Below are 21314 nucleotides of genomic sequence, written 5' to 3'. Positions count from 1 at the left end.
AATTCTAGGTAAAAGGCACCGAGCTGGATAGGATAGGCTCAAAATGTATGGGATAACTTAGTGTTGGGAAGAAGGAAGGCGAGGAATTAAGAGGAACCCTGCACCAAGAGAAATAGGGGAGCTGAATCACCAGTGTCAGGTCACTTGAGATATGAATGAGGGGGTGAGGGGGCCGAGGGGGCCAGCTGAAGGTCCGCTAGATGGTATCATGCTTTGCTATGGAGTTCAAGCTATAAATCCTAAAGGGTTTAGAGCAACTATTCCCTCTAGTTATTTCTGAATACATTACTAAATTTTGCCAACTTTTCTCATTAGATGCTTGGAATTACTGGAAGTTATTCTTAACTTCTGTGGTCACTGCTACCCTGGGAGGTGGGCATTAATACTTTCCTATTTTAAAAGCTTTTTCTTTTCTACTTCCCATTAAAAAAATATATATAAAATAAATATATACTTAATAAATATTTAATAATAAATATATAAATAAATAAATATATAAACCTATTCTATCCAAATAGGTTCTAATTCCAGTTTTATTATATTCACTCTATGTATCTGCAATTAAAAAAATGAACACAGTAGAAACACAACGCTTCCCTGAATATCTTCTCAGAAGTACATTATTTAAGGAAACATAGGTATTTTCACAAAAGGACTGACCTTTCCTTTCGATACTGAGATACTGTTCTCTGATAATCATCTGGATTTCTGAATTTTATAAATGAAAGATTAAGAACTATTTAACTAATTTTACATGTATCTATTAGCATAATCTGTTACCATGTCTGTGTCCTATATTATGCATACATGCATATAAACACTAATCACGATATCAATTTCATGAATTTGTTCAAATGTTCACAAAACTGTGAGTTTAAGAATCAATTCCCTTAATAAACTCTAAGTCACTAGTTCATTTCATAATCAAAAGCAATTCTCTCTCTCAAAAAATCCAGCTAAGCAGCAAGATATAAAGGTTCAGTTATGAATCAAAAGTAGAAACCAACAATCCTCTCATGAGTATCCATTCTCTTACAATGCAACCAAAACCTTTTCATTCTAGTCTTCAAGTATATTCCACCATGAGCAAGAGCAAGACTATTGTTAATTCAGAAAATACTATCTAATAGCCAAAAAAACTAACATCCATGATTGCTATGAACTTAGTATTCTATATTCTAAAAAGCTGACAGGATGACATGATTAAGCAAATAGTATGATTTGCTTTTATCCAGCAAAGGATTCTTGTGTTTACATATTGTTATTTCCTATTCTGCATGCACCGTTCACTATTCTAAACAGCTTCAAGTTAATTTAAAATTTTGGTTATTTGCTTTATGTGTTTCAGTACTTGCTCTACCCTCCTAATAAACCTTAGATACATATTAAACGCCATCTAACTTGGTGGTTTTCGCCTTTCCACACTATATAGTTTCTGATTTTCAGCTCAATATTCTTTCCAGAAAATTTTCCCTTGCTAGGTGTAATTTGGGTAGCCATTTAGAGATGACATCAAAATTCACCTTTTCTTACCCTCTCTTTTCTTTATTCTCACATCCTTTTCAAATAGTCACAATGCTACAAAAAAAAAGCACAGTTTTTGTCTGTAGTAACATGACTTTTCTTAGAAAAACAGAAATCAGTTAGCAGAGGTTCCAATATCAGTATGACAAAAACAAACAAACAAAAAATAACAATATCATTTTAGGACATTCCACACCATAGGGAGCCGTACTCAGTTTCACCACCTTGCATTTACATTATTTCTTACACCACCAGGAGAAGAACTGGATTAGGTGGTCAGTTTTCCACTGCAAACACGAATACCCATGTGTGACACCTGCCATGCAGAGACAGCCACAGAACATGCAAAAGCTATGCCAGCACAGGAGGGGGCTACGATCGATGCCATGGCACACAGACGGCACCACGGGAATGGGGGAGGCGCCACTTGGACCCAGCTGCTCATTCTTATTAAATGTCCACTTGAGATTGAAATCCACTCACTGTTGTAGCCACGGCTGCCGCTAGCCTCTGCCTGCGCCGAGTGGTGCTGAACTGGCCCTTCGCAGATGGCCCTTCCTGACAGTGAATGAGAGAAGAGGAGGGAGGAGGGAAGGAGGGTTGGGGTGGAGGGGGGAGGGACAGGACAGGATATAGGAGGATGAAAGATAATCAGACAAGGGAAAGGGAGAGTTTTTAAGTGAAGTTGACTTTTCCCTAAATCACAGCATTGAAAAGTGTTCGAAGGGACATTCACGATGGGAGAAATGGTCACTGTTCTCACTGCAGAACCCCCGGACACTTAACGTCTAGTTGCTGAGTATGACCCCACCCCAAAAGGAGATGGGAAGTTATGAACTGATGAACAACAGCTTGTGATTTTAAGGTAAAATAAACGTGCATATTGTTTTCTTCATGTGATATGAAATCAAAGGCATTCAATCAATGGAAGCAAAGATAAAGATAAGTACAGGAAAAAATGATTAAATAATGTACAAAGGCTAAAACAAACAAGTTGTAATGGGAGTCTTCCATTAGCCAGGCAGAATTTTTTTCTTTCTGGCTCGGAGGAAAGGTACAGGGGGAAGGGTACCAGGAATTTACAACGTCCCATTTATTCCCCTACTAGAAAGCTCTCTGGGACTCAACATTGGGAATGGTGTTGGGATTTTCAGGTTGAAGAATTTTCCAAGGAGGAAGCCCATTGCATAGCATAGGAGAAAAAGCACTCAATGTCCTCTGTGTTGGGACAATGCCTGCAAAAATCAACTAGGGAAACCTGAAGGCAGAAGTTTCATGTAATGATGTGCACCTATGCAAAAACCAGCAGACAAAGCCGAGAACTTTCTTTTTTTGTCTCTTTTTGGTGGACAGGATTATGGGATAATGATATTTCCTTCTAACTACTCAAGTTTACATCTGTCCATGTGACAGACCCTCACTCTTCATGGTTGTGAACGATAAATTCAATTCCAATGAACTGAGACGTACTTAGGGTCCCTAACAGTGCAGATTAAGCAAAAGCAGCATACTGCTTTCGTCTTTTTGGAACAATAGAAAAATATTTTAAATTCTTAGAACTCCAATTCTCTTCAAAGTTTCCCCATTACATTTCTCTTCCATGCTCATAAGTCTTCTGCATGCATTATGTAAATGTTTATTGAACACATAAAATGTGTTTCCCACAAAAAAGTTTTCTATACAAAATCCCTTCATGCTTAATGTAGTAAGTGAAAGGAGAAAGAACTTCTTTTTGCCCTGCAGTATAATTTGAACATCTGTGAGACCTAGGACAGCTACACGTGAATGATACCTGACCACGTATCTGCTACTCCCTGCTTCCTGCTCTTCCTCATTCGCTCCAACAACTAGGGATCTAGTATTAATTTGTGCTGTTAGTCATGTAGGAAACCTAGTAGCTCTCTCATTCACAGCACCGTGTAACAATCATTCCCTTCTTGCCCTCCTCTGCCTCACTGGAAACACACTCAAACGGTTACTGTGTAATAAGGATAATGAGAATTTTATTAGAACCAGAAATCTGAAGTTTGGGAGAAAGTCCTTTTTTTCTAAAAGATTACCTCCAGAGAGCTTTCTAGGACAGATGCCTTCAATGAATTACACAAAGGATTTCTGAGGCTAGCTTCTCAAGGGCTTCTCATAGAAATATGGCCATGCAGGTCTAAAATGTAACCTTCCTATTCAAACCAATAGCACAATCTAACCCATGTTACGAATAAGATATCAAGCATACAGTATAACATGTTCTTCATTTCTACTCTCTTGAGGTCAATTTTTTTAAATGTTCCATTTTATAATTATTTCAAAATAACTACTGCAGCCTGCTGGATGCAACGTTCAGTGCATAACGTCATTAAGAACAGCAGCAGCAGCACAACCACGACGACCACCGGGCAGTCTGGGCTCCTCCACAGACGGCTGGTGTAACTCCAAGTTACCGACAACAGAGGGGCTGAACCGTGAGCCGCTCACTACACAGCCTCTCAGGTTGGCTGCCACGATGGCACAGAGAAAGTGGCTCAAATATGAGATGATTATGGGCTCAAAACCAATACTTGGTGCCATCTGCTGGGTCTCCTATGGTCAAGGAGGGAAAAACCTGTGCACTGGGGTGGGAGAAAGTAGGGGGCATGTTTCATCCACTAAATAAAAATAAATGCCATACCTCTCTGTAAGGAAAATATCGATGAGTAAAGAAAGACATTTATATTGGTCATAGGCATCCCTGGTTGATTTTATGGATCCCCCAGCCAAGTGTGCATTTTGGAGAAATTTCCAAGTAGCTTCCCATTATAAAGAATGAGGATCCTAGGGGCTCTGAGAAGGCCTGTTGGTTTGGGTGAGCAGAAAATGTGCAGGGATAATACCAAATTCTGAAGGATTCACCCTACCTTACCTTTTGTTTTACCAGTCTAAGTGGAAGCAGGGTTTCTCTGGGAGTAATAAAGAGTTCACTGCCACCCCCCAAGTCTACTGATTTCCACTTGGAGTTAGAACTAAATCTCTTACTTTCAAAAGTTTAAAGTTTTCTTAGAGTGTGGGGATGAGGTGATTTCAATTTTCCTCAAAAATAATTAAACTAGTATCATAAGGGCCATACTGTTACTCTTTGGCAAAATAAAAACAAAGCAAACCAGCATAAATAAAAACTTAAAAACAAACGACCCAAATATGTGGCAGAAGCACGAATGAAAAATATTTTCCTGCTTTTTGAACAATTTCTTCTGATGACTCAAAAAATCTTCAAAAACTCTCCTCACATAGAAAAGCATGGACTAGAAGGGCTATTCAGACCTGCACTCTGTTTCCTCTGGAAAAAACTGAGTGGCATGGGGGCCACGGTGGGCCTTGGAGTACCAGCAGGCCGGCCAGGGGCACTGTGCTCACATCCTCTGAGGACCAGCCAGCCTGGTGGAGACAATAGCTGTGAATGGCAATCTGTTCAGGGGCATACCTTCTAAAACTGAGACTGAAAGACTATCTGCCTACAAATGTGTATGTTCTTATGACGTTGGCCACCTGCAATTATTTTTTATAATGATTCTTTTTTCTTGGCTATGATTACCATAGATATCATGTTTAAAAGAGTCCCCACAAAACTAGACAATCATATGCCCAAAGCAAATGAAAATGCCAAAAGCACTTTTAGGTAAATTTTTTGTGAAGTCATTTGGCACATTTGTCTCTATAGTATTAATGTTCTGAATAGAACACACCAAAAAAACCATACCTATTGAAGGACCACTATAAATTGTGTTCATAGAATATAGACATTCTAACCAGAAAAACATGCATCTTTAGTGCTTATGAAAACTTATTTTCAAATATACCAGGTTAGCAAGCAAAGCAACAAAGAGTTTGTTATTTACACATTCAGAATTACAACACAAAGAATATCAATACAATCAGAATTAAAGAATTATTATTTATTCAGAAAACACCAAAGAGTTCTGGAAAATAGTTCCCTTTACCTTTGTATTAGAATATAAATTGATTTATAGTGTAATACAAAGAAAAGCAAAATCCTAAGTCTGATTTTGATTATGCAGGGCAAGAGTTTTGTTTTTTTTTTAATAATATATAGCTAGGATCAGAATAGTAAACATTCTTGTTTAAAAATCTGAAAGTAATATGATTTATGACCTAAGAGGTTTTAGGCACTTACCATATTTCATATCATTACAATGCACTAACATAAGATACTCTTCCTTTAAAGATTTAAAATTATTCATTTCAAATAAATAACTTATTTAATATAAATTTCAAGTACATTTATCATGAATCATCAAGCCCTTTATGATTGATTTTAAAAGTGATCGTCAATGGCCAAATGATATCTGTTTGGAAGAATCATAGAATTTTAGAGTTGAAAGGGAATTCAGAGATCATTAAATTAACTCCATCACTTTACCTAGGAGCAAATGGAAGTCTAGATAATTTAACAGAAATCCGCAAGATTACACTGCCAGAAAATCACAGTTGATTAGACTAGAACCTGAGTTTGTTGAGGTCAATCTTTTGCAGCCCTCATCCCCTTTTATTGACATATAAAATTCTGAACAAAGCTAATACATGAAAGGCTCTTTTAAGATCTAGTACATATAAATGAGTGCTTATTACAACACACCAGATTTTTAGCCTCATTTTTAAGCTAATTTTTTGTTGAATTATATTTTAATGGTTCAAAGGTGGTAAACGAGAATGAAAATGCCATTTTGTAGTCATATTAAATAATTTTAACCTTTCTTTTAAATTATTTTTACTTATTCCAGAGTAAGAAGAACAGACTTCCCACTAATTTAGATAGTACAACCCAGTCTGTAAAACACTTTAAAGCAGGTCAGCTACTTTAGATTTCTTAACCTCCATGGACTGATATATAAAGACTACTATCTTAAAAGCATATAAAAATATGAATGAAGGAAAAGTAAAGTTTGTACCTGCAGTTGTATTTTTGTATCTTTGCTGACACTTTTTGTTCTCCATCGTCTTGTGACCCGCTTGTCTTTCTTTGAAATATCTACACAGTTAGCCTACGTTACACAAATAGTTGAAAGCAACAAAGTATTATTAAGTTCACACACATGATACAGATATAGACAAAGACCAGAGCAAGTTAGTAAAGAATCGCTGTTAGCCACCTAAAGCAAACCAGCCAGGAGAGAAAGTCATATCTGACGCACAGTGGGCATTAAAAGCAGATATAAGAACGTAATCATGAAATATATTTGTCTGCTATACAAAAGGAAAACAGGATTAGAGGTCTTTAGCATTTTTTTTCTACATAAAAAGATGGCAGTGGGGCTTCTGGGTGGCTCAGTGGGTTGAATGACTGACTCTTGATTTCAGCTCAGATCATGATCTCAGCGTGGTGAGATGGAGCCCCGGGACAGGCTCTGTGCTCAGCAGGGAGTCTGCTTGAGATTCTCTCTCTCCCTCGCCCTCTGCCCCTCCACCCACTCGCATACAGGTGCTTTTTCTCTCTCTCTCTCTCTCAAATAAACAAGTCTTTAAAAAAAAAAGATGGCAGTAATTCTGAGAGTATCTAAGTTATATCTTCAAAGCTATCATTTCTAATGCAATACACCCATGGAAGAATAATCCAGATATTTATTTCTATTAGCTTGTACTTAAATGTAAAATATTTCAAAATAGACGTTTTAACACAATGACACTAAGAATTCAAAAATATTAAGAATAACTCCAGAACATAAACTAATCTGTGTTGTAGTTACTTCCCTTTAAATGTTATCCTATATATTCATAAAACAATCCAGTAAAAATTCTGTGTTAATGTCTTAAAGTCCTCTTGGTAATATTTACCTGCATATCAGTAAAGTTAGGAGCTGACTGAGTTCTCTGAAGTATTTCCAAATTTTGCAGGAGTTTGCTAAGTTCCACAAGGTTTGACTGGCAGTGTGCAAGGTCTAAGAAAAATCAGAAATAAAAATAGATCAGAACTGGGCAGGGTGGGGCAGCGATGGCAATAAAAGATGATCCAAATTATGGCAAGTATGATTAGGTAGATCCATGTTTATATAAATGATGGTACTGGCAAACGAAACAAAACAGACCCTTCTGTTTAGAAACTTAAAAGCACTGATGATGATGATGATTTTTAGAATTACAGGGTCACATTTTAATTCCTGAATTTTACAGTTCAGCATGAATATCACCACATGTATACAAATGGTGTAAAACAAGCACAGTGGTATTTTTAATACAAAATAAACTTCTACTTTATGGAAAAACTATACTTCATATCTACACAGACAGCCCATCTTTTCCAAACAATAGCCCAAATTAAAATTAACTACAAAGTCTCTAAAACAGGGGAAACTGCTTCAGTTTAAGCTATTCCAGGAGTAACAGACCCTGGATGATCTGAAGACTGTAGCCGGGATTCCTGCTTTTATTATGGGTTTTTTTTTTCCCCCCAAAAAGCACTGATTATTAAATGAGTTCAAAGCCTACTTACAAATTAACAGCTAGCTATTGCAATCTCAGTGACATTTTGTGTTCTCACTTTCCTGTTCAGGTGGCCCTTGTCGCATAGGAAGCACACTCAAGGAACCTTCAGCTGTTCTTTGGTTTTATTCTTAGGAACCTGTCCACCTACTCCTAAAATAGTTTACAAGGTGGATGCCTAGAATTTGGATGGAGTTAAAGTCAAGTTCAGGAAAACAAGATGGAATGCAAAGTCAGGTAGACATATTCATCTATGATCTTGATCACTAACAATGCTGCAATGAGTGATTTCTTTAAAATCTATGAGGGATGGGGCCCTTAGGTGGCTCAATTGGTTAAAGGGCTGCTTTGGGCTCAGGTCATGATCCTGGGATCCTGGGATGGAGCCCTGTGTCAGGCTCTGTGCTCAGCAGGGAGTCTGCTTTTGGATCCTCTCTCCCCCTCTCCTTCTGCCCCTCCCCCTGCTCATGCTATCCCTCTCTCAAATCAATCAATCAATCAATCAATCAATCTTTAAATATGGCTAAAGATACATAGGTAGTTGCATTTGGGGGATTTTTGACTTTTTGACTTTTTCGTTGGATATAGAAACAGAGGAGTAATGGCTACAAGGGTCTTTCCAGGACTCCCAGTCACTGCTCACTCTATGGAGAACAGGGTGGCAGCAATTTTAGAGCCAGGCCATACCCAGGTCTCCCCTCTTCTCTACAGTATCTGACTCAGGATGGAGTCCAGGCGGGCTGTTAAGCACTACTGCTGTGTTTCCAAGAACTGCTGGCCATCGGCGGCCTTCACATTCCTTCAGAGAGGGAACCAGTGGAGGTGGGAGGAGAGTACTGATGAAGACGGCACCTGCCCCCACCCCCTCCACCTTCAGGGGAGGCCATGCCTTTGTGCCCCCAACCTTTTCCCTGAGGAAACAAAGTCAAGTGGCTCAGGAGGGTAGAAAATACAGAGGACGAAAGGAAAGTTAGGAGGGAAGAAAGTAGTGCAAAGAAAGAAAGAAAAAAAAGAAAGTAATGCAAAGAAGGAAGGAGGGTTAGAGGGAAGAGGAGAAAGGAGATGGGCTAGAAAGGGCCTACCTTTTAATTTGCATGTTGTTGTTATTGTTGTTATTATTATTTATTTTAGAGAGAGACAGCAGGCACGTGCATGATTGGGGGGCGGCAGAGGGAAAGGGGGAGAGAGAATCTTAAGCAGGCTCCACACCTGACCTCTGAGATCATGACCTGAGCCAAAATCAAGTCAGCCACTTAGCGCACTGAGCCACGCAGGCACCCCTTAATTTACATTTTAAAGAACAAAACTGTATCATAAGCACATGCTAATAGGAACCTTATTTCACATTATCCATGCATTGAACCTTCTATCTAGTGACTATTACATTCATGCTTCCTAGTAAGTGTGACTCATGTACACAAATGGTATATGCAGGTACACAGAAATCTGGAAACAGGCTTCAAACCATCACAACAATATCCACCCAGAACGGAAAGAGAACACTGTAAATGAACTCGTTCAAGGGCAAAAGACCTAAAGTTAAGAGTCAGGAGACAAGGACTGACTTTACATTTCCTGGTGACAGTTATATATACCTCTGCCCTTCCTGGCTTAGAGTAGCAGCTGAGATGGTAGATAAGAAAATTCTGTGAGCATGGGTCACACCACGAGTACTCATGCTGCCAGGGCCTTCCGCTGGAGCAAGCCACACCAGTCCCCACCACTTCTCTTGCTTGAAATGTATAGGAGATGAAATCCTTGGCAGGAATTCGCTGCCTGCTTAAGTGTCTGGATGTACAGAGGATTATAAAGATTTGCCAAAGGCAACTAAAATATCTTAAAAAAAAAGAAATCTCAAGAATTTCTTTAAATTGAGATGAAATCTAGTTTTAGAAATGGGGAAAAAGGAAAAACTATGCCAAGAAAAACTGCTGAGATAGTTCAGAATGGTGAACAGTTAAAAACTAACCTAGCAATTTATTTATTTTCCCATCATGCCGTATCTTGTTCCAAAAAGAAACGAGTCGTCCAACTGTGGAATGGTTAAATAAATTAAGGTATACCCAAAGTTATCCATTTATTATTTCATGTAGGTACCATTGATGGAAGATGCTGTGTACCCAGCATAGTTCTAAGTACAGGGATTATTGCAACCAAGTAAGATTCATGCAATTTACATACTGGTGAAAAAAAAAAAAGCAAACATTTTGTATGTTAAACAATTATGTATCCATCTTCAATAGTGGCATACAGAACACTAATTTCACATTTTGTCTCCATGGGAGCCAAGCAATTCCCTTACATACTTGAGAAGATCTGGCCTGATATAAGTGGATCTATGAATGGTTTACCACTTTGAGTATTAAAAATATAAATCAGATATGCTATGAGTTCAAGAAGATGCTACATGAAACTTCTGAAATACAAACCTCAATAGTGTGGACTCTCTATGAAATGATTAGGAGAGACCAAAGAAAAGTGTCGTGGGAGTTTGGAAAATAGAGTTATTGTGGTTTGAAGTCATCAGAGCAAACTTAAAAGACAGAGTGAAATCTCTTCTGGGTCTGGAGGATTGATGGAAAGGATTCAGCAAAAGAGCAAGGTGGAGAAGGACAGAGAGGGAAAGAACCACCTATGCCAAAGCATGGACAAGGGAATGTGCAAGGATGTTCAGGAATCAGTAAATAAGTCCAGTGGGGCTAGTGGAAAGCAAGGTTGAAAGGGCAGGTGGCGCCTGAAAGCTGAAAGGTGGGTTTGAAATGCCCGGCTAAGTAGTTTGGGCTAAAACAGAGTCCACAGAGAATCACATGAAGGGAATTTTGCATAAAAGCTATTTAAGAAAATATCAGTCTTGAGGGAGTAGCATCTAGTGGACAAACAGCTGGTTTTGGGGTTAGTCAAACATCTCCCCCAGGGCAGCCGTGTAATCCTGGGCACATTCCTTAACCTGCATGCATTTTGCTTTCCTCACCTGCAAAGTGGGGAAGAGTAATACCTGTGCCTCATGGCTGAGTGCAGCGGCCTGCTAACTGCTGGCCCAGAGCTGCAAACTCGGTCAGAACAGCAACTTCCCCCGAGCCTGTGAGAGATGGGGCCGCAGAGCAAGGGACCGAAGAACGCCAGCCAGGAGGCTGCCGACCCACCAGAGACTGGGCGCATGCTGGTCTGAATTGGGAGGCAGACACTTGAGAGGAGGGCAGATTAGGGTGTGGGGAGGGGTGGGTGTTTTCAGAGAAATAACGGAACTCTGTCGTGGCTGGGTGAACATGGCAGGAGGGTCAGAGATCCTCTGAGGTCTCAGGGGTAGTTAGGACAGCAGCATTGACAAAAGCAGGGAAGCCCAGCAGCTGGGGTCACTTCAGGGAGGAGACAGAGGCTGGTTTCAGACAGGCTGGGGAGGAGGCCGGAGAGTGCAGACAGACAGGGCCAACCGCAAGGAGAGGCGTGGGAATGTAGCCCCGGCTGGATGTGGAGCTGAGATTGAGAGCCTTCAGTCTTTTTGAGAGGAATACGGTGCCTGTGCTCTGGAGTCAGACTGCCCACACTTGAACCCCAGTTCCACTCTGCTAGCTGTGTGAACTTGGGACAGAGTGAGTTGATTGCCCTGTACCTAAGTTTTCTCACCTGCAAAATGGCTTTGAGAGAACTGAATGAGTTGCTGCATATAAAACAAGCACAAGAGTTCCTGTCGCATAGTGCCTGACGCCTATTCGCTGCCCCTGCCACCGCCCTCCCGTCATCACCGTCACCACTGTAATATCAGAACAGAGATTTCCCGAGTCGAAACTACGAGCACGCCTGTCATCTCCAAAGCACAGAGCGTCATCATTAGAATCTAGTTGGCCTGGGTTAGCCCTCCAGCCTGCCAAGTATTTATGTGTAACATGAGCTAGTTATTTGACCTAAGTATCAGTGTGCCTGTCTTTAAAAATAGGGTTCATAATCCTGCCTGGTACTACTGGGAAGATTTACATAAAAACATGTACGTAAAGTGCTCAGTTCAGTGTCTGGCCCGTGGCGAGCACCCAGGCAACTACAGTCACTGTTAGCGGAAGCTGAAGGCGGAAGACTGAACCATGACCATCCCCACAGCCAAGGCGACCAGATGAGAATCCAGTGGAACAGAGGAGGAGCAGCTGGAGAGAAAAGGAAAACTTCATGGGGCCTACGGGAGAAGTCCCATCAGAGAAGGTCCCGCGGGGCAGGTCAGAGGATGACGTCTGAGGACTGAGTGGAAATCAGATGGCCCCTGGCTACCAAGAACGCTTTTTTCATAGAGCAGAAGGGCAAACATTAAATTACGGAGAGAAGCTGGAGTCTAGGGGCAGAGAGCAGAAGTGAATGAGCGAGAGAGGCCGTCCCCGGGAGAAGGGGGTAATGACTGCAGTAACGCTGAAGGAAACGGGAAGGCAGGACGGAGGACACAGGTAGAGTAGTCCGGACGGGGAGAAGGAAGAGCACCCCTGAGACAGGACTGAAGCCACGAGGGATGGGCCACAGTATTCTGAAGCACACAGAGTCAAAGCCTCCCTCCCTCCCCCCACCAGCCAGGGGCTTTCCCAGCATCAAAGCCGACGTCTCTTCATTTTGGTCAGAAGAATGGATTTGTCCCCATCTGTGGTCCCAAATCTGTTCAGCAAAGCAGGCAGCCAGGCTCCATGCTGTGAGTGTGTAGAACGTGGCGGATGTTAGAGGAGAGGCTGAACTGTCGAGAACCGCTGCTGAGGCGAAATGGCAGCATTTTAGGAAAGTAAGGGCCGGCTTCTTTCCCCAACCCGAAGTTCATATACTCGAATGTCTGCGTGTTGTGTGAATACATTCAAGTAAAACCCTTTAATGGAATGGCAGCTTTATGCATATAACATCCCTCTCAAAATCGTATTTTCACATAAATATTGAGTTTGGGATGTGGCAAGGGCTAAGCAAAACGCTGAAGACTTTTAGTTCACGCACATGCAGAGCAAAAAAAATATATTTTTTGTGGTGGAGATCAACATATATTGCTCAATTTCAATTATTTATTTATTTATTTATTTATCTATCTATCTATTTTTAAGGATTTTATTTACTATTTATTTACTTATTTTTAAGGATTTTATTTACTTCAGAGAGTGAGGAGAGTGAGCAAGAGAGAGAGAGCACACAAACAGGGGCAGTGGGAGAAGCAGGCTCCCCGCTAAGCAGGGAGCCGGGTGCGGGACTCGATCCCAGGACCCTGGGATCATGACCCGAGCCAAAGGCAGATGCTTAACCAACCAGGCACCCAGTCACCCTACAATTTCAAGTTTTCTAAGTGAGGACATAAGAAAATATTCTCACATCTACTTTCATCATCATTTCATAAAGGAAAAAAATTGAATAAAAATATGTTAGGCCCAATGTCTTCACAAAATAACTTAAAAAATTAAATCAATGTAGCATTATTAAATACTTGCTATACTATCCTTGTTTTCTCAGTTTTGAAGGTCAAAAGAAAACTATGTCCTAGAACGGACATGGTCTGCGGCAGTTTGGACCAAAATGCTTGGGCTAATTACGAGGGAGCAGCAAAGTTTCTAGAAAGTACGAGGCTCAGAGACGGCAGAGTGAGGGCATGGTGTCTAAGTTCAGCAAATTTAACAACGGACACAGGATGGGACACCAGTAACAGGGAACCGTGGAGAGCAGGTGCCACATCACTGTGGTGCTTCTGGGGGGCTGTCAGGAGACACACACTTGTTCAAGGGCAAGATGAAGTAGCAGAGAGGGCAGCTGGAGACAGGACCCGGCCACACTGGACAGCCAGGCTGGGGGCACTTTGGGGACCGCGCTGGGCCGTGAGATCGCCCGCCTGCGGGGTCCGGGGAGTGGGAGGCTCAGGGTGGAAGGTGGGGTGCAGGGCAGGGGAAGGGTGAAAGCAGATGCAGCAGGGGTAAGGGCGCAGGAGAAGGCAAGCTGGAGTCACGGGAAGGGGCCGGGTCTGGTGTGGAAAAATAAGCACAAAGGGGGAGGCAATCAAGGAGGCTGGAGGGGGCGAGGTGCAGCGGCCACGATTCACCGCTCTGGCTTCTGTTTCGTTGGTTTCTCCTGGGAGCCCAGCAGGCCAAGAACTAACCTTCTGCACACCTGTCCATCTCTTCCGAGTCCTGTAACCAGGCTGCCACTTTGCTCTGGCCAGTCGTGCAGGTCACGGGCAGGCTGTTGCTGCACGGCAAAGGGGACTGCCACGGAAAGCTGTTTGGTGGCACCTACAGTGAACAAAGGGGAGTGTACGGGTGAGCAGAAACAGTATACTTAGGTGAGTTTTAAAAAATATCTTGAGGTATCCTCAAAGTGACATCAGAAAAGAGGAAGAAAGGGCAGACTCAAAATACGAAAGAAGGCTCTAGGCTAAACCTGTACATGCTCAGCGAAGCCCAAATTCATAAAGAACAGCACTCTTTAGGCGGCTATCTCCACCGTACAAGGAAGGGGACAACACTTAAGTATGTCACAGCTCCCATTCTTAAGGGCCTGCCAGCTCAAGGAGTTTAAATTGCTCAGCAGGGTGTATTAGACACAGTGTCCTTATCGCAGTACTTTTAACTCATGATTGAAGGCCTTTCCTTCCCCAAAGCTCTCTGTTCCCTTACAATCAGCTCAAGGACTTGTCAGCCACATGAGATTCTTAAATATGTTACCCACCATCAAGCAACCTTGCAACACTTTGAATGCATATTAAAAATGGTAATATATAAAAGGGCAGTCTCAGCAAATTATTATTACCTACAGCTGATAGACTTTCCAGTAAAGGGATTTTACATGAAATAAAGTTGCAGGAAGTAAGGAGATAATGCAGTGAGTTCAGTGAACACTTAGTTGAAAGAGCAGAAGATTACTTCTGAAAAAGCTGAAACAACTTTAAAACTCCATATTTGACTTTCATATTCAATTATAATTGATCGTGTCTCTTCTAAATCATCATGAAGCGAATGATACACATATTTAGCAAACCCAGATTTATTTATTACCCATGCAGGGCCACAAACCAATTAGCGTTCAGGAGTCTCATAATTTGGTATTTAGAATGCAAGGCAAGGGATAAAAACTCTCTTCGCTCTTCCTGTATTTTGCGAAATGTAATGGAAATCTTTCACTGACTTTGATCTTAGAGGTGTGTCATTCATAACTACAGCAACAGATCTACAAAAACCAGAGCTGAAAGGCTTTCTTATTCCAAGGCAAACAGTGGGGGAGGAACTGGTTTCAGTTCTCCGTTCTTGGCTATCACCCAAATTATTTAATAAATAACACAAGGGATGAAAATAATATATCTTTTATCAATATGCAGGGAGAAGAAGAAGAACCAAAGGATGAGACATTCATATTTTTAAAATATCCATCTGGGATATATTTCTTGTTTAGCTTGGATGAACCGTGGGATTCACTGTATTCAGTGGTGAGAGCACAGGGGGCCCAGAGAAACTGGAGGACAATCTTAGTCATCTCATGTTGGGTCCCTCAGTAAGTGCCCTACTTCCTACCCTCTGACCTCTTGGTTCCTTCTTTTTCACTTCAGAACTGGTTAGTATTAGGGTTAAACCAATACGCTGTTCCTAGGAGGATGGCGTTGGTTGAACAATCCTTGGCAAGGCTATAACCAGAATGAAATAAGGTTTAAGAACCTTGTGAAATACAATTAATGGGATTTAACAAAAATTACTTAGGTAACTCCCATTGAAATAGTAAACAGTGAATACAATAGTATTTCATTTAATCTGATTTGATTGATCTTGCAGATTCCATGAGGTCTTTCAATGTTATGCTAAGGAAACTTGGAAATATATATTATATATATATATCCCTAAGTAAGGAAACAGAGAAAAGCAGAATCTTCACTGAAAGGTTCTTAAACCCAGCTCCTTATAGCAGCCAGTTATTCACAGATGTCTGTGTTCTCAATGTCAGGTACCAAGTGGGAGCTGGAACACCCCTGGGCACCGCAATGTGGCCATGGTTCAGAAAACTTAATTACTGAATCAAAGGCAGAAACAACAGTCTCCTGCCTCTTGTCCTCATCTTGGTTTTTAACAGGCAACACCTCTAGCTTTTCAGCCACATAAAAAAATGAACTCTTAATATAGCCCAAAGAACAACTTCAGCCTCCCTTAATCTGGTAGCTGGTATAATGGGAAGGGCATGGATTTTGGGAACAGAGAGATGAGGATTCTGATTCCGGCTCAGCTGTTTAATGGCCTTGTCACTTCTGAAAACATTTTTTTTACTGTCTCTGAGCTTGGGCTATATTAAAAATTAGAGATGAGTGACTTTCAAATGCTTAACACAGCGCCTAGTCATTCAAACAGTCTACTGTGTATATTATGGTCACATCCTCTAGCCAATTTACCTTAAGTTCATGGGGAAATTCAATGGTCTCTCTCTGGGTCATGTATATACTACAGTTCAAGGCAAGGAAGCAAGTTTCATTTTTCAAACTTTGTGGTCGTCTTATTACCACCCAGGAAGATACCAGTTTCTAGGTGCTGCTTAGCCAAATGTTCACTCCACTTCCTAGTCTCCGTACAAAGTCATATAAAGTTAGGAGGTGGTCCATTCAAAGAAAGGAAAAGTAATTGCTAGTTCTCTTGGTGATCCATATTTCTACCTAATCTGTCCTTGTGATTAACTCTGGTGCCCAATGCCATTGCTGTCTTGAGGGTTAGTTGACAAAATCAACTTTCTCTTTCTGGTTTGTCCAACAAGACTCAGTTATGTGCCTACATAACTTCCCAAGCAATTTCTGGGCTGATTTTCATATAACAAAAGTCATACCTTTCCATCCACAACAGAAACGTTAGCAGCTGGTGAGGATTCAGCCGTGGAGGTTGAAGGAAAGATGTGAAAACTAGCATCTCTCGGTGACCTGACAATTTCATTCTGCCGATACAATCGGTGATGGCGCAGTTTGGAGACCCACGCATCAAACCAGTCCTGGGATTTCACCTAAAACAAAGAAGAAGAGGAGACGGTAATGGTGAAACCAATCTCTGGTTTACCACTGACACAGGCAAGTGAATTCCCCTGCTAATGGCAGAGAAACTATTCTCTATTCTCAAACTATTGAAAAGTGACTTTACCTTCAAATGATAGATGTGCTCTTCGGTGTCAAGGTCTATTCTCCGAGCTTTCTTTTTAATTGACATGACTGAGAGTCCGACATCGATGCTTCCATGGACCTTCCCCTTTTGAATCTGAAGTCAGAAGACTAGTAAATAGGCTAGAAGGATATATGATTTGATGTGTTTCTGTACTGAAATGAGTGTAATGTAATCTTTAACTTATCTATGGGAGATGGAATACTACACCTCCTTTACAAAGAGATAATGGTTAAGGTCCTTAATCTGAGGACAGTTGAAGTTGCTGTGACTTCACACCAATTTCAATAAACAAGACTATTCATTTCTTTTTTTAAGTTTACTTGTTTTTAGGAATCTCTACATCCCATGTGGGGCTTGAACTCACGACTCCAAGATCAAGAGTCACATGTTCTACCGACCGAGCCAGTCAGGTGCCCCAAAACTATTTATTTCTTAGTCCTGTTTCTGGCATAATTTATAATGCTAATCTGCACAATACTAGATTGCACATCTTATAACCCAAAAAAAGATATGTTTAGTGGTTCCTAAAATAACTATGATCAATCTCTGACCCACAACCCAGAACATCCCCCAAGTAATCAACGAGAAGACAGCTGCTAAGGCCGAAGTGGGCAGCTGGGACTGAGAGCACAGAGCAGCCAATGCCTCCTCTGGTTGCCCTTGTCTGATCAAGGACATACAGCTGCTTCCATGAAAGACATGGGGACAAAACGGAAACCTGAGTTATTTCCCTATGCCACAATGACAAGACGGATGGCATCTTCTAGTTTTACACACAAACAACTACTTCTTCAAGAAAAGTAATTTGCAATAATGTTAGTGAGTTAGGATTCCCAAGATAAAAGGATGCATGAAACAGAAATGAAGAAATGAAGTTCATAAGATAGGTTTTAAAAGGATATAGATAAGAACAAAGGTTGCTTTAAATCTCAAAAAAAAAGAAAAAGCACATAAAGCATAGTTTATTGAGAGATGGAGGAAAAAAAAGTCTCTTTGGGTTTTCTCTCCAAGACAGAAGGGGTCATTTTATTAGTGTATCACTTGTAGGTTTAACCTTCTGTTCTTAACGACATCCATCACAATTGTTAAATTCAACCTTCATGCGCCAGTTAGAGATTGTTATGCTAGTGTGAGCACAAGCATAAAACACACCTTGCCCGGAACATGGAAGTTTGGTAGCTTGTTACATCTTACAGGCACACAAATACACAAAGCTGGTAACTACGTCACAAGGCTTGCACAACGGTGGTGTTTACTCACTTTAAAACCATCTTTGAAACATGTCCTGAGTGCTACTTACATCAAGTGGTGCCTTTGAATACTTTAACATTCCATTATCCAGGACAAAAAAACGCTGCAAGAACCAAACAACCCCCGGTTACCGTGTGCATTTTGAATTATATAAAACATTCACAAGTGTGCATCTAACGTGGCTTGGCATTTAGCAATAGATATGTTTGATCATTTTCATATATTTGAATTCAGTGCACCAAGTCATCGTCAGTCACATTAAATGGTCAGGAAATCCGAGCTTGAATTCATTTCATCAGCCCACTGGGTTCTTTTACACATACTCCGATGGGAATGCAATCTTTCACCATGGTTTTCCTGGGAGGGAGTGGGGTTGGGGAGGTGCAATCTCAGCGTCCACAGCAGGGACTTTCTGAATGAATCACACTGGGGGGTTTTTGAAAGTGAGAAATGAGAATAACTCAGTTGAGGTCACAGTGTTTCTGCGAGGAGCTTCTCTACAGGGAATTTTTCACCCTGGATGTAAGCTCCTACGTTTCCCTGGATACCATGGAAAATTCCTGAAAATGCTCACGCCTGTTACAGGAGTCTGTGAACTAGATCTACGAGTAATAAATTATCTGGAAAGTTTAAGAAGCAGCTTTAGCAATATACTTACATCTCTACTTAGCAAAATGCTTACATTTCACTATTAGTAATTGCTTTTGAATTACTTTAAGGGCAAAAAAAAAAAGAGAGAGAGAGAGAGAGAGAGCGTGAGAGACAGATTTTTGGCAGTTTTTGTCTCCTCCAAGATGCTCCTGGTCCAGTCCAAATGAATTCAGCCATCATTGCTTCACAAACACTCAGGAACCCTCTGTTGATGTCCTTTCCGTGGGCAATTCACACGGGAACAAACAGTTCTCAGGACCCAATCGAACAACGGGTCCAATGCCCTCCTACAGTCTCTAGAGATGCAAGGAGTCTTTCTATTGTTGGAAAATTAGTCTGCTGGGAAGGTTTTATGTGATTTAGGAACACTTAGGTGCCGCGGTGGCAGGCGGTCAGGCTCGGGTATACTCTGCCAGAACTCACAGAACGCCATGAAAACCCCTTCAACACAGGTTGTAGGGGTGACAAGTAAGCACTGAAAGAAAGCATCTCCATGGCTGAAAAACACTTGATTACTCAAGTGTTGATTACTTTGACTTCTTTTCTCTACTTTTCCATTTCTACCTATCAAAGAACGTTAGCAGGGACAATCTATTGTGTGATCACTGGGGAAGAGATTAGCAAGGCCACTGATTTGAGGAATTGAGAAGTCGTGAGGCTAGAATGAAAAGGAAAGGTGATTCTAGGAAGGAGTATGGCCAGGAGACCAAAGTTCAAGGAAGAGCAAGGGTAGAGAGAAATTCCTAGTATTGGGATAATATTATGGGTTCAGGAGAGACTGAGGATGCTTTTGACAAGTGAGAAGGAACACTAGTCAGAAGCCTCTTGGACCTGTTTTTATTTCACCCTCAGAGACAGGGGAGTGGGGCAACATCTCCTGTCCATTAATTTTAAGTCTTTCCCTTAAATTGCAAAAAATGTATTTCCTAAGGATCCTAATCCCTAATGTCCCTGCTTTGGGCAACTGGACAGCCACCACCCAGCCATTTGGGCCAACAGATCCATCTGCTCTGAGATGAAATCCATTGGCAAACGTGTCAAGCAGATGAACCTGTTCTTCCAGTGATTTCAGAGAAGGTACAGGTGGTATATCGAGGGGCTTATGTTGAAAATGGAGGAATTTTCTCCTTCTTAGCATTACAGTATTCTTGTTACTCAGGTAATTGCAACAGTGTAAACAGTGTATTTTCTCCATAATTAAAACTGGAAGATGGAGAAAGGATGTGGGGTAGGGCAGAGAAGAAGAAACCACATACTTTCAAGGGCAGTAAACAAACTTCCAAGATCAGTGATTATACATCTTTAGTTTGCACTGGTAACAAAATTCCAAGACTTTATCCCAAGGACTTATGTAGAAATTTGTGTATGAGGGTGGTCATCACATCATAATAGCAAAAAAACCAGACACATCCTCCATGTCCGGCAACAGGGAATTGGTTCAATAATGGTGGGATCTAATAAAAATCTGTCCAATGGAACAGACATATGCACTTAAAAACATCTTATTTCAGAGAGTATTTAATAAGCACATATTCATATTATTATTTGTTTAAATATTCATATTATTTTTAAATGAAAAAAGCAGAGTAGACAACATGTACAAGCTGGACTTTAAATATCATGTAAAATATGGTTTCCCTGAATACAGGCGCTACAGATCTGAGACTTAAATAGGTATAGGTTGAAGCCCATAAGGTTAAAAAAAAAAAGGCCGTGAAAATTAGTTTTATACATGCAATCATACTCTTCAATTTCCCCCTAATGACACCAAAGAAGATGCTCTCTATGATGAAGACGATCTGAAGACGAATACGATGAAAATGGTACCTTGTGCCAGCCTTTTAAAGGCCATTTTCTTTTCTTCAGCATAAAGCCTTCATGTTTGTCTGGTCTCTGGACATTGGTTTGGCCTATTTTCAGCCCTTCTATAATTTCCCAGCTGTCAGCTTCCTGAGAGAAAAGAAGAAAAACAAGCCACATGTTTTTCAGTGTTTGATGACACAGTCAGAGTGGGCTCTTAAGCAGAAGCTGCTTTGAAGCAACACTGGACACATGAGAAGTATGGACCACATTCTGGAGCCAAGTCTAACACCCGACACAGCGCTGTGCTTATAAGTGAAGTTAAAATGAGTTTCCAGGTAGACCTGGATGCCGTAGGTCCATCGGAGATGGTTGGCGGGGGACGGCAGGGCAGAATGGAGTTTTGATGGCATGTACTCAGAAGGTTTAAAATGCATTTTTCCAGACAGTTCATCTCTGGGCACCAAGGCACTTTAACGTTTTAAGGTAAGGCTGTTTTGATGA

At 41.1% G+C, this 21314-nt stretch overlaps 1 protein-coding gene across 12 annotated transcripts in view; it reads right to left on the bottom strand.

Annotated features, from left to right (window-relative positions):
• OSBPL6 (oxysterol binding protein like 6) overlaps positions 1-21314 on the bottom strand; it is a 198497-nt gene that overhangs the window by 37803 nt on the left and 139380 nt on the right. For 8 of the 12 annotated variants that reach the window (XM_034654792.1, XM_034654790.1, XM_034654789.1 and 5 more), the window contains 8 exons: positions 20838-20960; positions 18409-18462; positions 17088-17201; positions 16783-16953; positions 14087-14219; positions 7348-7451; positions 6465-6557; positions 2008-2082 (listed from right to left, as the gene is read on the bottom strand). In XM_034654792.1, the coding sequence (XP_034510683.1) occupies positions 2008-2082; positions 6465-6557; positions 7348-7451; positions 14087-14219; positions 16783-16953; positions 17088-17201; positions 18409-18462; positions 20838-20960 (867 nt within the window). The remainder of the gene's footprint in view (positions 1-2007; positions 2083-6464; positions 6558-7347; positions 7452-14086; positions 14220-16782; positions 16954-17087; positions 17202-18408; positions 18463-20837; positions 20961-21314) is intronic. The other 4 variants (XM_034654795.1, XM_034654800.1, XM_034654796.1 and 1 more) reach the window with 3 other exon arrangements.

Source organism: Ailuropoda melanoleuca, chromosome 2, assembly GCF_002007445.2.
Source record: "Ailuropoda melanoleuca isolate Jingjing chromosome 2, ASM200744v2, whole genome shotgun sequence".
In the NCBI taxonomy this organism is placed as follows: Eukaryota; Metazoa; Chordata; class Mammalia; order Carnivora; family Ursidae; genus Ailuropoda; species Ailuropoda melanoleuca.
Note: the sequence above shows the minus strand (reverse complement) of the source record. Positions and strands in the feature narration are given on the sequence as shown.